The sequence below is a fragment of the Tympanuchus pallidicinctus genome, unplaced genomic scaffold (assembly GCF_026119805.1).
Source record: "Tympanuchus pallidicinctus isolate F22 unplaced genomic scaffold, pur_lepc_1.0 scaffold33, whole genome shotgun sequence".
Classification (NCBI taxonomy): domain Eukaryota; kingdom Metazoa; phylum Chordata; class Aves; order Galliformes; family Phasianidae; genus Tympanuchus; species Tympanuchus pallidicinctus.
Window position 1 is genome coordinate 2,139,948 of NW_026294751.1, and position 15,803 is coordinate 2,155,750.

The window sequence follows — 15,803 nt, forward strand, 5'->3', positions numbered from 1 at the left end:
TTTAGGCATCTCATTATTGCAATCTTCAAACGTAGTTCAATAAATACAAAATTAACAAAAATGTCAATAGATCTTTATTACCTTCTATTATTATTATTATTATTATTCCAAACCAACAGTGATTCCCTGGAGATGTCTGACTATAGCTCAAACATTGAATGCACACAGTGTTCCCTTATGATCTTATATTACATTTGTTTCAAGCTTATAAAAATATATATTGACTTCTCAAGTATGTATTTACAGTATATAACACGTGGTTAATGACTATCAAAAAGCAGCTGGAGGTGAACCAACGTGATCTGGACTGACTCTGCCTCGACTCCTGGCTGCAGGAATCTGCCCCAGAGAGGAGCACTGCTGGGAGCTGCCCTTCTGCCCAGGGGGAATGCAGGGCTCATTGCAGGAGGGGAGGATTTGCAGAGAGGAATTTCTCCACGATGTGCAGAGAACTCCCAAGGAGAGGCTGTGCTGTGCCTCTTCTCCCTGGCCAAGAGGAACATCTAGTGGAGACATCCTCCTTAGGAATACAGGGAACAGCACAGCAAGAGGAGGCTGCAAGAGAACAGAGCGTGCTGGGAACAAGGAAGGGAACAAGATCCCAGAGGCATGTGGTGCTGATGCTGCTCAGGGTGGGATGGGGGTCTGGGGACACCGACCTTGGTGAACTCCTGCATGACTTCAGCAGAAACCTAAGGATACCAACCCAAAACACCCATCAGCTCAGGCAGGTCACCTAGTGCTGCTTCCTCACCCTTCTCCAACCCAGTCACCAGGTGCCAATGGTGCAGGTGGGCTGAGCTCTGCCCCATGCCCTCCTGAGCACCAGCACGATGCGTTTGGGGAGCTCTGCCCACATTGCATGGATGGGCTGAGAGCATCTCCTCTTGAGGTGTTTCCCTTGGTTAAGCAGCTGCACAACAGCATTGCTAATTAATTTAATTATAAGGCATTGAATACTTCCCCAAAGAGGAGGTTTAGAGGGCATGAGTTAATTTTGAAATCGTAGCAAGAATTTATAACTTAATCTGCTCAACTGATTATCTTCAGGGCCGAGAGAGCTCAGCTACAGGTGTGTGCTGATGCCACTTGTGAGCCATGAAGCATGGACCAGGATGGCAAGCACTCCTTGCTCCTGCCCTGGTCACAGAATGATGCTGTCAAGGAGAAACAGCTGTGAAACACCACATCCCTCAACCACAGGAAGTCAGGAAAGTAATTAAACACGGAATTTCTTTTGGGAACAGATAGAGAATGCAGTACAGGAGCCTCATTCTGCAGGGGAAATGCTCAAGAAGTGACTGAAAAATGGTCTCATTTTTAACTGAAGTACTCCAGCACAAAGCCAGCATGCAAGTGCTCAGCCATGTGGATCAAGAGGCTTTGTGAATTCACTGATGGGGAAGGATGAGGACAAGGACTGCCCCTTCCTCACCCCAACATCCCCCTCTGCCTCTGTAGGGAATGCAATCATTCCCTGCACTGGAGCTCGCCAGATCTGTTGCTTTTGTCAGCATTGCCTTTGGTTGTAGGTTCTTAAATGACAAAACCCGGGAGAATTCCCAAGGAATAACATTTAATCTGTCAGAAAGGAAACTCCACTCTCTCATCCACTTTTTGCCAAGAATTCATTGCTCTCAGGCACTTCTGTGCAGCTCTGCACGCATCCCTACACCTGACCTCACTCACCAGGCATACAGGGATCTGCACTGTCCCCTCACAGTCATGAGGACACTTGTGCAGGAGCACCCAGCACCTCCCAGCTGCTCCAAGGTGCTGCCATCAGAGATGAGCACTCATGGACTGGACTCCATGCACAGCTGTGGGCAGAGGCTTCAGCCTCCTCAGCCTCTTCAGCAGCTCCTCAGCCTCCCCCAGTGGGTCAGATGGGTGTTAGAGAGATTGGGGCACCTCCCCAGTGATTTCCCCAGTTGCTGATTGCTGTTCTTATTGCCATAATTTCATTCCTTTTTGCTAGCTTCACTTCCTCACCATTGCACTTGTGATGCTCAGAGCCCTCAGCACCTTCATAGAATCATGCAATCATTCAGGGTCAAAAAGACCACTAGGATGATCCCAACCTTCCTGCACACTGCAGACCCAGATAAGGCCTTCTGCATGCTCAAGGCCAGCAGTTTTCCAGACCAGGGTGCTCACCATGGCACCACATCACCCTGCACCCAGCCCATCCTACAGCCGCCTCCATGCAGGAGGGACAGGAGTGGGATCAGAAATCACGTTGGTTCAGCTCCCTGCCCAGAGAGCTCTTAATATACTTTCTCTATAGATAAAATGTAAACATAACGAGCATACAAATTGCACTTGATCCTTGGGATCTGGCATTTCTACCAAATGAAGGTTTCAGTTCATAATTATTACTCTTTTGGGTGTGATATGTCTGGATGCTGGCAATGGACCCAATAACTGCAAAACCTAAAGGCAAATTAATTCTGTAAACAAACAAACAAACAAAAAATGACCTCATGGCATTAGGGAACGATGTCCAAACTGCAGGAGGAGAGCACCGAGAGCTGGTGGCAGCTCACTGCAGCTCTGCCTTCAAATGGCAAGATGAAGCAGAAAAAAAATATACTTAGCCAGCACCTTCTTGACTCCGCTTGTTGGAGTTCAGCCAAAGAGCTCTGATCTCCAATGCAATCACATTGAAATAGCTGAACAAAGTTAAATGTAGTCCTGAGCACTCACAGCCCTGGTCTAAGAAGCCAAGCCAGAGGGCTCTGAGGGCACAGCACTGTGCTGGTTTGAAGGAACCCATCAGGAACGGGGCTTTGCTGGATCCTTAAAGCAACTGTGAAGGCTGTGGGGCCAGGACAGATGTGACCTCATTCTGGGCAGGTGGGTGCCATGCCAGCCCTGCAAGCAAGCTGTGTCAGTGCCCTGCAGCTCACTGCCTTTTAGATGCATCTCCTCGGCACAGGTTAGCTGCAGAAGATCTGAATCCTACGCATACAGATTTTCAACTGCACTGAACACCTTCCACAGCACTCATTCCTTTTGTAAATCTTTGTCTTTCATCATTAATAATTCACTCGCAATACATACAGATGATAATAAAAGGCCTACAAAGCTCTGTACGAGGCTACAAAGACCCATTTAATTAACTAACTTCAAAGAATTGTTAAGCAGATGCTATTTATGCCTTCTGTCACAGATTGGGCCTGTAGCAGAAACGCCAGCGCACGAGACACGCTGTGCAGGACTGCTAGAAAACAAAGTGCTGTGTGCCCACCTGGCGCCCAGCAGCACCCCTGGCTCCATCCCTCAGCCACGCAGCAATGCTCTGTTTCTATCTGCAGGATGGGTACCACATCCAGCTGTACCACATCCAGCTGTAACCCCCCCCCCCTTTCCCAGTGGTTATTTCTATACCAGTCCCCTAAGCTATGGTGCAGTGTTGGGATTGCAGAGCAAATGCAGCTGCTGGCAGACCTCACGGGGTCTGTGTTAGAGCTGGGGGTAACCAGACCCCTCCACTTTTTCAGGACTCCTAAAGATGTCTCCTACCTGCAAGGAGCAGCTTGCCACACCTCGCTCCCACTGCCTTCCTGGATCTCTTGGTGCCATCACGCTCTCCCACTGCCAGCGAGGATACAGGATGCCTGCAAGACTTTGCAGGGCAAGAAGCAGGGAAAAGGGGCTAAAGGAGCAGCGGCTGCTTTAGCATCAGCCCTCCAAGGGCAGCAGGTTCCTGCTCACTGCTGCTGCTCTGTAACTCCATCCCACTTGGTGGGCTCACGCAGGGAAATGATGGACCAGGACCTGCACAAAAGGCTGAACGTGGGGCAACCCAAAGCTTCTCTACTTGCCCTCTCTTGGCTGGGGCTATCTTTACCAAAGCCTTCCATTCCCTCCTCTGAAACTGTCTTGTCAAAAGCATCTTCCAAACATTCAGCACTGCACTTTGGCAGCGAACATTTGTCTCTTGTTCACTGACAGTGGTGTCAGAATTCAGCAAGGTGACTCTGAGCGGAAGGGACATGGCTGGGACAGAGCTTCCTTCCAGCGTGCCAGATGGGCAAAGTCACCTTCCTGAAGCTGGGTGTGAGCCTCTAAAAATAAAAGCAATAAAAGCTCCTGGTGGGGTTGGTAGAAGATGTCAGCCTGTATAAAAATACCCATGGATTTCACCAGTAGGATGCTAGATAGGAAAATGCTGTCAGCTCTGGATGAAGACAGCACAGAAATGTTCATCCACCCTGTTAATCTAGTTACCATGTGAAATGGTGTCATTACAGTTTGACTCATCTTACAGAGCAGCAATGGGGAGAACCATAGCCACCCAAGTACACTGTACCTGGTGCCTGGGAACACAGCTTCCCCAGCACAGGGGATGGCATGCCCTGCCCTCTTATGACTTGGAACGACACACCTGGCAGCAGCCCACCAGATCCCACATCCCACCCAAAACTGCAAGGCTTCCGAATTTGGTCCAACATGGGCCAGCACCTCCTTCTGCTCCATTGGTCTGTGCTCCACGTCACACCTGCACGCCCCTGCCATGCATCTGGATCACCTGGGCCCGCAGGGTCTGGATGCCACTCAGGATGGTCTTCTGGTGCTCTGCCTGAGTGATCCCCAGGCTCAGGACGTCTCTGCAAAATACACCCCATGATCAGGGGAACAATCCTAATCTCAGCCTCCCGTGCTGGCTGCTCTCCATCAATTAGCAGTATGAATTCCAGGCCGTTGGGCAGTAAGAAAGTCCCCAGTGCATTGTCCCAGCTGAACAATACCGACCTTGGTAAGGAGCTTGGGGGTGACACAAGCCCACAGCACACAGCAGTTCCCAACACAGCTCCTGGACATGGAGGCCCCATGCTGCCCACAGTACCGTCTGTCAGCAAATCTCTGACCCCATTCTGTGTCTGGGCCAGGTAACATGCTACTGCTGCTAGAAATTATGGGTTAAAATTCCAAACCACAGCTCCAAAACGCAGCAGCTGAACTGCACAGCACAAGCAACCAAAGCCAGGCCAGCGAGCTTTCAGCAGACACATTTGGGAAGATCTGCCTCCTCCAATCGCCACAAGAGGCTGTAATTTAGAAACCTTACAAATTTCTGCTTAAACTGAACCCAGCAACACCAGGCTGCAGCCTAACGCTCTCACTTACTGCGCTGTCATCCTGGCCACGGACTCCAGGTAGCAGCAGCCTGCAGCAGTGAAGTTATCTCGGTACCTGCCCATCCCTATGGCTTCCAGCCACTCTCCCACAGAGCTGAACGTTGGGAAAGCCACGAAGGAGTGCTCGGTGAGGGGCACGGTGCTGCGGGACCTGCAGGCAGAAGGGAGGTGAGGGGCAAAGTAGGGACTTATGGCAGGGTCCCAGCCCCACGGGGACAGGCAGGCACCTGGTGCATGGAGGCGGCTCTGGGCTCTGCAGCATCTTGCTGAGGACGTCGTGGATGTGGGAGAATTTGGGGCGCTGGCTGCGCTCCTTCTGCCAGCAGTCCAGCATCAGCTGGTGCAATGGTGGCTGGCAGTGTGCTGGGGCAGGCAGGCGAAAGCCATCCTCCACTGCCTTCATCACCTGCACAGAAAGGCAGAGAGGTGAGGGGGATGGTGAATACAGATTGCATCAAATATGGTGAGCCATACAATGATATCAGGCACGCAGCTGGGGCACTCACATCGTGGTGGGACATGTCCCAGTAGGGTCTCTCTCCATAGGACATCACCTCCCACATGACGATGCCGAAACTCCACACATCACTGGCTGGGCTGAAGTGGTGGTACTGGATGGCTTCAGGGGCTGACCACAGCACCAGGCTCTTCCCACGCTGCCAGGCAGAAAAAGGGCAGAAATGGAGTTGTCACATAGGACAGAGAGTGACACAGTGATGCCCGTGGCCATCTCATGCATCCTCTCCCCCTGCATACCACGTGCAGCTCTGACAACTCGTGCCTCCATTTATTTTAAAATGGTCATGCAATGGTATGCTGCATGGGAAGGCGAGTCCTGAAATATTAATGGCAGGGAGAATGGCTCTGGGAAAAGCTGATGGCATTTTATACATTAATATTTAACGAAAGCCATCTCAGAGCTGCACAAACACACAGCTCCTCCACCCCGGCTGCTCTCCTGTAATTAGCAGCCCTGTCCTCCACCTCTGCAGAACCCTCTGGATGCACAGGGGGAAGCAGGTGACAGACACTGCAGCTAATTGTAATTAACAGCAGAGAGACCTCAACCCCTAAGCTACCAGCTGGGCTCCTCGTGCCACGGAAAGGTTTCTCCCAAACTCTGTGGGTTGCTCAGAGCTCAGTCCCATTTCACCACACTCTCTCTAGGATGGGGATGCTTTCCCCAAGGTCTCCTTGGAGCCCTTGATAAAGGCTGAAAAAATATTCTCAGAGATTTTTGCTGCTATCTGCCAGCTTAGAGATGGCAGCAAAGTGCAGCTCCTGACAGATCATGGGCTGAACCCCACACCCAGACCTTTCTCTCCCTGGCACAGCAGTGCCCAGCACTGGGGCACAGCTCCAGGTACCTGCAGCCAGCACACCTCCTTGGCACTGCCTGCATGCTCCCTGTAAACAATAAGGGCTCAGCTAAGTGCACACAATCAGGGCTTTTTAAAGCCTCTGTGCCCAGTTAATGCAATGCACTAACAATTTCAGCTGTGACAGGGTGAGCTGACGAGGTGCGAGCACCAAACAAGCAGGACTTACGTTCTCAACTGAAAACTATGAACCTCATAATGAATGACAAACTAGAGCTAATGATGCCCAAGGCTGCTCGCCATGCAGAGGGGCAGATCCCCAGCCCAACACATTCCATGTCCAAATCCCATTCCAAAAGGCACCTTACCATGGTGGAGAAGATGGTCTCCATCTTATCTTCCTGCGGCTGTCTGAATCCGGTGATTTTGCAAGCCAGGCTGCTGTTCACCAGGACTTTGTGGGCAGCCAGGCTTTTGTGTATGTAACCCATCTCTGCCAGGTATTTCATGCCAGCAGCGATCCCCAGCAACATGCTGAGGAGCTGGCTGGCCGTGAGCTGGCCCTCGTGTTTCTGCAAATAAAACCAAAAAGAAGGAAAGAAAGAAAAGAGGAGGAGGAAAAGCTGGAGCTGAGCGATGCCTGCTGAAGCCTGAGCAGGTGATGGAGCCCAGCAGCCAGCACACAGCACTCACCCTGAGGAAAGAGTCCAGCACTCCGTTCCCCATGTACTCCATCACTATCATCATGGTGCTCCCTGCATGGACAGACAAGGAGCACTGCATGAATGCTACTGAAGGGGGAATGGAAGCACCGAGCACAACTCCCTGCCCTCAAACCTCCCCACCTGCAAATACAGGTTGTTTGCTAGATTTTCCACGTGGGATTTTTGGTCACAAACTCCATCGGTGAGGCGACGTATGTGACCAACAGGGATGGGTGAGGGAGACTTGCTGATGGAAAGCAGCAGTGCTTTGGCACTGCTGAGCACATGCACTAAGAATCGTGAAGCACTGCTGAGGGAGGAGCTCATGTTGGAAGGTGCTTCCCAGCAAAGATGTGATTTTCTTGTTCTGAATGATCAAAACCAAGAGATGCATAGAACCCCAGCACAGTGCTGGGCTTCCTGCACCCCAACAGTGTGGCCACACAATAGGTTCTGCCAGCATTAATGAAGCTCAACAAAGGGAAGATCTGGCTAAAAGGGATGGAAGTACAATTGGCAAGAGGAAATCAGGTGAAGAGCTTGTCCTCATTTCTCCAGCTGTCCTGGAAAGCCTGTTACAAAGTCAAGCACTTTCTTCAGAGGTCGTGATATGGGCACAGACTCACATAACACGGACTTATCCAAGAGCAGGACAAGATGCTCCTGGGGAGTCTGTGTCTCTTGACACAAAGAAATCATTTCAAATAAACACATTACTTACAGAATTACACAAAAGCAGCCAGACTCAGGGCAGAGATACTTCCTCGTGTCCTGAAGGGCTGCTTCAAGTCACCACACGTGCTCACATGCCTTTGGATTTACACCAATACCCACTTATCACAGAGCAGCTCACTGCACACTCCCATGAGGGCTGGGAGCAGTTGGCCTCATCTGTTTCACCGACACCACCTCCCTCTAATTTGCTTTTATTAAAAGCACACTGTTGTACTGCTAAGCCAGTCCTACTCCTCGGATTTATTAATCTAGCTGTAAGCACTTTATTAATCATCAGAATGCTAAAATAGCTAACCCTTGATTTTCAGAGAACAACAGCATTGCACTCACAGCACCACGGCATCTCCAAAGCATCAGCTTGAGCACACTGCCCAAAATCTGCAGTGCATCACCAACATCAGCATCCTTGCACTTTGTCAGAGGGCAATCAGGCTGCCATCGCCCCCTGACACCACAGTGCTGCTGTGAAAGGTTCCAGCACTCCTTTCTGTGCTTCTCCAGCAGCACAAGGCACTTCTTGAGTACAAAGTACCTGGCTCCATCATTTCCATGCTGATGGAGTTCCAGAGACCATTGGCATTGTGCTGTGCAGGGCACTGTGGGTCAGCAGCATGGCTGCCACCATGCATAGACACTCCTACATGGGAACATTGTCAGGAAAAAGGAAAGAAAGGTGCAGAAATGCCTTGCATGGTATAACTACAGACTGGTTTGCACACTGTGCCTTCATCAGGCAGTGCTGACATTGTGCCTCCTGCAATGTTGGATCAGCCATGCAGGAAGGGCGCTGCACGCAGGGTGACTGCATGGCCCCTGAACTCTGCAGGCTGCTGGAGGAGCCACAAGCACAGCATGCAGGCAGGGCAGGGCATCCACGCTCTGCAACCTCACTCTCCAAAGTGAGGAAGGAGCAAACTGGGATTTGGGGGCTGAAAACAAGAGGACAGATGGTAAAGCCACCTTAGGTTGAACATATTGAAAAAAAGTTTACGTATATACACGCACACATGCATAACAGTTGAAATGAAAACGCCATCCTACACAGAAATCCCTTGCAAACGCACTGCAACAGCCAGCACTCGCCAGCAGATACAAACAGGGTGACAACGCAGCACAGAGGTGGGTTTTGCTCAGTCCCTCCGTGAAGCACAAAGCCCAGCACTGCCCCACGCAGCCCCTTTACCTCTGGTGATGACTCCCTCCAGCCGGATGACGTTGGTGTGGTCGAACTGACCCATGGTGCACGCCTTGGCCAGGAAGCAGCGCTGCTGCTTGGCAGAACAGCCAGCCCGCAGTGTCTGGATGGCCACTGGCAGCTCCCGTTTGCTGGGCAGCTTCAGGCAGCCCCGGCAGATCTCTCCAAACTCTCCTGTGTGGCACAAAGAGGGTAAGCAGGATCCTCACTGGGACATCCCTACATTCCCAGAGGGCCCCTTGCTGTAGCTTGCACATTGCTTGCACCAAACCTTTGTTATTTGCAGACCTGTGCAAGGGTGATGTTGTCACAGTGTGCTCTAAGGACAATTTACAGCACCCACTGCAAAGCAGAGGGCAGCAGTCCTGAAGGATTTCCCTGTAGGAGTTACCTCCTTTGTTTTGGGAACACACAGTGCAGCTCTCCAGCACAAGCCAGGAGCCTCACTGCTCCCACAAGACAGACCTTCCCATCATTAACCAGAGGACTTGCCAGACCTTAGCCATGCACAGAGCCCTGCCTGGATGCATCTTTCCCCCTGCCGTTCTCTGTGCTGCCTTCCCTGACCCCACACAAGTTCTGCATCAGCATGTGAGACTAAAAAACACAAACACAATGTCTCTTCTTTCTCAGTCTCCAAGCTACGTTCTCACAACGCTCTGCTCAAGGGCATATTGGACACTTCTCCATGAGAAGATCAACCCCAGCCACCACGCTCACACTCTCTGGCTCCAACCCCTTCTGCATCCAACCATGGCTCTGCTTTGTGCAGCAAAAAAAGCACAGCAGGACCTGGAGCATCCAAGCAGCACCTGGGGTTGAGCACCCCGCTCCTCACGGCCACGTGCTCAGAAACAGGAGCTACCCAACTCATAGCAAAAGGCTTTACAGCAAAAAAAAAAAAAAAAGAGTAGATCTGAAAAGCTTTATCGATCTGAAAGCCAGGTGCTTGTTAGGTCAGCAGTGAGACTAATGCACTCTTAAATTCTTTATATTTAAACATCTCCCCGACTAATTTCTTTCTTGATCTTCTCAAACACCGATCTGTTCCTGGAAGCGATGTGGGACTGCGGGCCCAGCAGCACCCAGATGACTTCTGCTGCTCCTTCCATCACTGCCCTCAGAGCTGGAGGGCAACCCCCACCCCCAAATCTTCTTACTCTGCAGCTGAATTTATCTTTAGGGGGAAAAAAGAAAAAAAAAAATAAATGACAAAGAATAATCGTGTTTCCCGTGTTCTGGTGCACATTAGCAGTTAAAGCTCTAGGGCCCAGCGTGGGGATTTTAATTTGCTTTTAAGTTTTAGGCACCGACGGTGATGAAAATCAATAAATCATTAAGTTCACATATTTATAAATAGCTCCTGTGCTGCTGTCATCCTGCCCAGATGCAGATCACTGCTGATGGCTCCGGTGCACGCCTCACTCTGCTGGCTGTACGTAGTGCCACAGCAAAACAAAGCAGAAGGGGAAATCCAGCTGCAGGACAACACACCAACCCCATGCCCAGAGCTGTGGGAAGGGATGATGGTGATGGAGGGTGAGGAGCTGCCCAGGACAGCATTGGCAGGCAGTGGCCAAGCAGGGGATGATGCATAGGGACACAGTGTTGGAGGCCATGGGGGAAACCTGCCTGTCCCGATGATCCTCTCGATTTTAATACTGGCATTATCCAGCTCTTTGGCAAAGAGGTGCACAGCCTGCATGGGATCTTCGCAAGTGTCCGGGTCAATGTAAGTCCTCCTGGTTGGTATTTTAACTGCAGCAAAGGAGGGAAATACACAGAGCTAACAAGAGCGACGCCGTGCTCCCCAGGCTCTGCTCTGCACAGAAACCCCCCATGGGCAGCATAAAGATCAGGAGAGAGAAGTCCCAGTGCATCCCAACAGCACGTGGGCACCTGAAATGCTCCAGGGAGCAGAAGAGCCCGTGTGTGCCGAGCAGGCATCAAAGAAATCCATTCCAACGTTGGAATTTCCTCATCTGTAAAATGACTGCTGCTCAGTCACCAGGAAGAGCCCCAGAAAACAGCGCTGCGTTCTCCAACAGCCATTTATGAAAAAAGCTGATGGAATAATCCATGTGACCCAGGGATTGCCAAGAACATCCCCGCCCCCTGGGCACACCAGTGCCCTGCTAGAGGATGGGAGCTGCTGAGCCCACCGCCCACAGAGAGCATCGCTGTGCTCAGCCCTGCGCTGGGTAATGTGAGTGGGAACACTTAACATCAAAGGGTCAGGGCTGCGTGGTGGAGAGTTGGGTTATTAATAGCAATTAATTGCAGTAAATATGGGGACCCCACTGGCCATACTAACCATGCTGGCCAGACTGCACTTACAGTGGAAGTAAAGCTCCTCGTCTCCATCCTGGCTGGCTTTGCTGTACCCACACTGCCTGCAATGAGAATTAGGATACGTGTCATTGCCTGGGGCAGCCTCCCATGGGGCACAAAAGCCAACAGAGCCCAGTGCCCATGCTTAGAGCCAGTGCTGCCCGGAGAGCTGTAGGTGCCCCATCCCTAGAGGTGCCCAAGGCCACGGATGGAGCCCTGAGCAGCCTAAGCTGGTGGGGGCAGCCAGCCCAAGGCAAGAGGGTTGGGACTGGATGACTTTAAGGTCCCTTCCAACCTAAGCCATTCTATGAGCCTGTTGCTCAAGGAACAGCTTTGGACAGCCACCAACCCACTCACCTCCTCCAGACCATCATGCCAACCACCATGGACACCAGCACCGTCAGCCCTGCGATGGCCACCACTATGATGATAAGGACAGGATTCTGCTCATTTGAGGCCACTGTCACTGCCAGGAGGGAAGCAGAGCCATCAGCATCATGCCTGGGGCACGTCCCATGTCCCACACCTCTCTGTGCCAGCCTGTGTCCTCCAGTAAGGCTGGGGATGACCCGCCTGCAGTGCCAGGCTGCTTCTCCCCATCGTCCCAACAATTCACACCCTGGGTCAGGACACCACTTAATACTGAGCAAAGGATCCAGCTTAGTAAGAGGGAGGGGGAGAACAACAGTTTAAAATTGATGGCTATCCCACTGTTTTCCATTCATCCTTCCCCCTTCCTGCTTTTGCAAACAGGGGTATTAGAAAGCTACATTCTATATAAAATTTTCATTGGCTTCAATTCATTCCAAAAATGTCTTCTGTGTGGTAAATGGATGCAATTTAAAGCCCTGTTAAACACAATCTGTGCGAGTCGTACTGAGCCAGCCATCTCAGGGCTTTCATTTCCAGCCAGGGTGGGTTATTAAACTGAAACCCTACCATCTCTCCAAGCCCACTTTTAGTCAGTGAAATAAGATGCTTCTGGACTATAGTTATGAATGGAAACTGTGAAAAGTAAAACCCAGCAAATAACACCGATGCTGGCTGACTCGATCCAGCCACAGGATGGAGAAGTGCCTGAGAGCCAGGGGGCAGCGCGTGGAGGCAGATGCCCCATGTGTTGGGCAGGCACCCAGGGCCAGAGCTGTCTCTGAACTGCTCCTGTCCCCTGAGGCAGCTGCCCCTACAGATCATTGCCCCCACTGCCACGACACCCTGCTCCCTTCTAGTGCTTGTTTGCAATTGTCTTGCAAACAGGACAATGCAATTAAAAATGAGCCTGGAACAGGCTACCCAGAGAAGCTTTGGCTGCTCCGTCCCTGGAGGTGTTCAAGGCCAGGTTGGATGAAATCCTGGGCAGCCTGGTCTGGTATTAAATGTGGATGTTGGAAGCCCTGCATGTAGCAGGGGGTCGGAGCTTCATGATCCTCAAAAGTCCCTTCCAACTCAAGCCATTCTATGATTCTAAGTCCTGGGAAGAACCTGCTCTGAGATTCAGCCTTCACATGCAAGACTCACACTCAGCCAGTGTCTCCACTTCAATGCTGGGGCTGTAGTTGCCGTAGTCCTGCGAGGAAGATGTCCGGATTTGGAAAATATAGAGGGTGCCAGGCTTCAGGTTATTGACTGTCACGGCTGTTGAGGTGGTTTTCACAGTTGAGTAACTTCGATCTCTTTGATCCTGTGAAATAAAGAGTTGCTTGAGGTCAAAAGGGACCAACGGCTGCACCACAGAGTCCCACTGTCACAGCCGTGCCCCCCCCTCCCATCAGCTCTCACCAGCACAACCCAGCAAACAGGCAGCCTTCACCAAAAAGGAAACTCTTACCTGATCTTTTGGATTGAAATTACACGGATAGGTCACATGAAATGGCAGCTAGAATCAGACAAGGTGCTATGAAGACAGGCAGAGGGCAGAGGGGTGGGGAGGACCCCAGCATGGCTCCTGGGGATTCTATCCACCTGCCCAACAACGTGCAGATTCCTCTGTGTGACAAAGGGAGGTGGCATCAAGCACAGCACCCACAACTCAGCGTGCATTCAGGGCTGGGGATGGCACCACCAAAAGGATTTTCTGCTGGATGCACTCCTCGCCTTGCATCTCCATCACTGAAGTATGGCTTTAAAAGTGCAGATTAGGAACCAAGTTGATTTTCCTGTCACCATCAAGAGCCTCATTCCAGCGAGTAATTGCTAAACTACAGTTTAAATTCTCCACCCAAGCAGGATGTCTCCTCACTGCACGTACCCTGAGTATCTTGTTGCTGCAGCCCATTTGCAAAGGAATTACCGTATTACTCTCAGCATTCGCCCTCCCCCACAGATTCCTCCTTTCAAATCTATCAGATGCTGAAAATCACATTAATATGAATCAGCTTCAAGGTAGCTTGTTTCTAAATACAGAATGCCAACGTGTCACCTGCACAGTTTGCTTGACATGCAATCAGTTTCATAACGAGCCTGAGCACACGCAGATAAGGTAATTTGCGGAACTGTGTCATAAAATGCATTTATTTTGATTTAGAGCTTTGTCTCTGCTCTCTGCCCACTGGTATCTCTTCTAAAATTCTCATCCTGCTGTGTCTGTCAAATAACAGCTATTTTTTGAATTAAGAGGCTGTCATAGAAATGTTTGCTGGTGGGCTTTCCAGCGTGCAAGGCCACTCACGGCTTACTGAAGTCTGGGGCGTGTGGCACTTGATCCTAAACCAAAGACCACTGGTCCAAAACTTCCCAAAAGAGCAGGCAATGAACGTAGGTGTCACCTCTTCACAGCTCAGGAAGCACTACATGGTTTATAGTTCCTGTCTAGCTGGGTGATGGCAAGCACCCAAAGCTCAGATTTCTATTCTTGAAAAAAATCCATCCAAAGAATGAATGAATTGCAAGTTATTGGCTTTACTCTTCTTCCCAGGGAGATGTCAACATTAGGACTGGAAGAAATCTAGCTGAACAGATGGGAACAAAAAAAAAAAAACACCAAAAAACCACCCTAATTAAAATAAACCCTCCAAACAACCCAAATTTCCAAAAACTTACATAAGCAGATTTCATAAGGCTGGTGGAGAGGAAAAGCCTTTACAAGCACCCACTGGAAGCGCTTCTGCCAGTCCCAGGTGCCAGTAAAACCCTCAGCATGCATTCACATCCCTTACTGTCCACCACTGAGCCACGGGGTGCTGAGGAACAGAGCCTCATGGGTGCTGGTTCCATCCCCAGAGCCATACCTTCTCGTAGTACTTGACCTCGTACTCGGTGCTGTTGGTTGGGAAGCCTGGCTCCTGCCACGACAAGGAGATGCTCTTCTGCTCGACTTTATCGGTGCGGATGTCAGTGACAGGAGTTGGCACTGGAAGGGCAGAGGGGAAAGCAGGGGGTGATGGCTGACGCAGAGCATCCCTCTAAGCCCCCAGCAGCCACCCCACAGCAGAGCCTGCCCGCCTGGGGACCCTGCCAGCAAGTCTGGGGCACTGCAGTTACCAACAGCCACATTAATAGCTAGGAGAGCATGAGTTAGAGGGGGTTTTACCACTGTCCTCACATTCGTGGTCACTTTGTTTCTGCTTTTGTCCTCTGATGCCAAAGTAAAAGCTTTTAATAATCTGAATGGCTGAAGAGCATTCATCTTGTGCAGTTTGTGGTTTCCTCTCTCTGAATCAGGACTGAAACAGGGCAAACTCCAAGCTGGTGATCATCCAAAATACAACTGCTTTGTGATCAGGTCAGCTAGCAAGGCTCTGTCCTAAAAGAAGCAAAAAGCCCTGATTGCACCCTCTGCCACAGTGCTGCAGGTGTCAGGTGCTCTGTGCCTGCTGCTAACGGTGTGTGGGAGCTGCAGGACACTTTGAGATCCCCAGCACTGCCCCACTCACAATCCCATCCCATCCCATCCCAACACTGGGAATCGGGCAGAGCTGCCCTCCCTGCCTGCTGCCAGCACTTGAGCTGTGCTCCAGAAGCTGCCTGGTTATTTCTGCTCAGCACACACTGCATGCTGCATCGTCCTCCTTGGCATTTCTGCTCCTGATTCGCTCACCTCCCTGTGCAGGCAGCTCCTGCTTTCACCATGCCATATCCTGCCCAGAATAGCTGCAGCTCATCCCAATGCCCAGACTAGCAAACATACTGCAGGTTCTCCAGCAGCTCCAGCTGCATCCCAGGAGCTCACCAAGGAAGCAATGCTCCCCCTGAGTCAGGAGCAGCACTGCTATGATGCTCAGCCCAAGGCAGCGCCCACCACTCACTGGGCAGCAGCAGGGAGGAGGTGGGAGATGCTGTGACAGCAGTGGCTCTGATGCTCTTTAAGACAGACAAGAAATGTTCTAGTAGGGAAAACATAATGTGAAAAATGCTTCTGCTGGATCTTCTCATTCTG

At 51.0% G+C, this 15,803-nt stretch overlaps 1 protein-coding gene across 1 annotated transcript in view; it reads right to left on the bottom strand.

Annotated features, from left to right (window-relative positions):
- EPHA10 (EPH receptor A10) overlaps positions 1-15,803 on the bottom strand; it is a 34,293-nt gene continuing 18,490 nt past the window's right edge. The window contains exons 6-17 of the mRNA XM_052698546.1: positions 14,656-14,777; positions 12,947-13,109; positions 11,786-11,894; positions 11,435-11,490; positions 10,730-10,855; positions 9,086-9,271; positions 7,157-7,218; positions 6,832-7,035; positions 5,651-5,800; positions 5,372-5,550; positions 5,134-5,295; positions 1-4,613 (exon numbers count right to left, since the gene is read on the bottom strand). Coding sequence (XP_052554506.1) covers positions 4,499-4,613; positions 5,134-5,295; positions 5,372-5,550; positions 5,651-5,800; positions 6,832-7,035; positions 7,157-7,218; positions 9,086-9,271; positions 10,730-10,855; positions 11,435-11,490; positions 11,786-11,894; positions 12,947-13,109; positions 14,656-14,777 — 1,634 coding nt within the window. The 3' untranslated portion in view covers positions 1-4,498. The remainder of the gene's footprint in view (positions 4,614-5,133; positions 5,296-5,371; positions 5,551-5,650; positions 5,801-6,831; positions 7,036-7,156; positions 7,219-9,085; positions 9,272-10,729; positions 10,856-11,434; positions 11,491-11,785; positions 11,895-12,946; positions 13,110-14,655; positions 14,778-15,803) is intronic.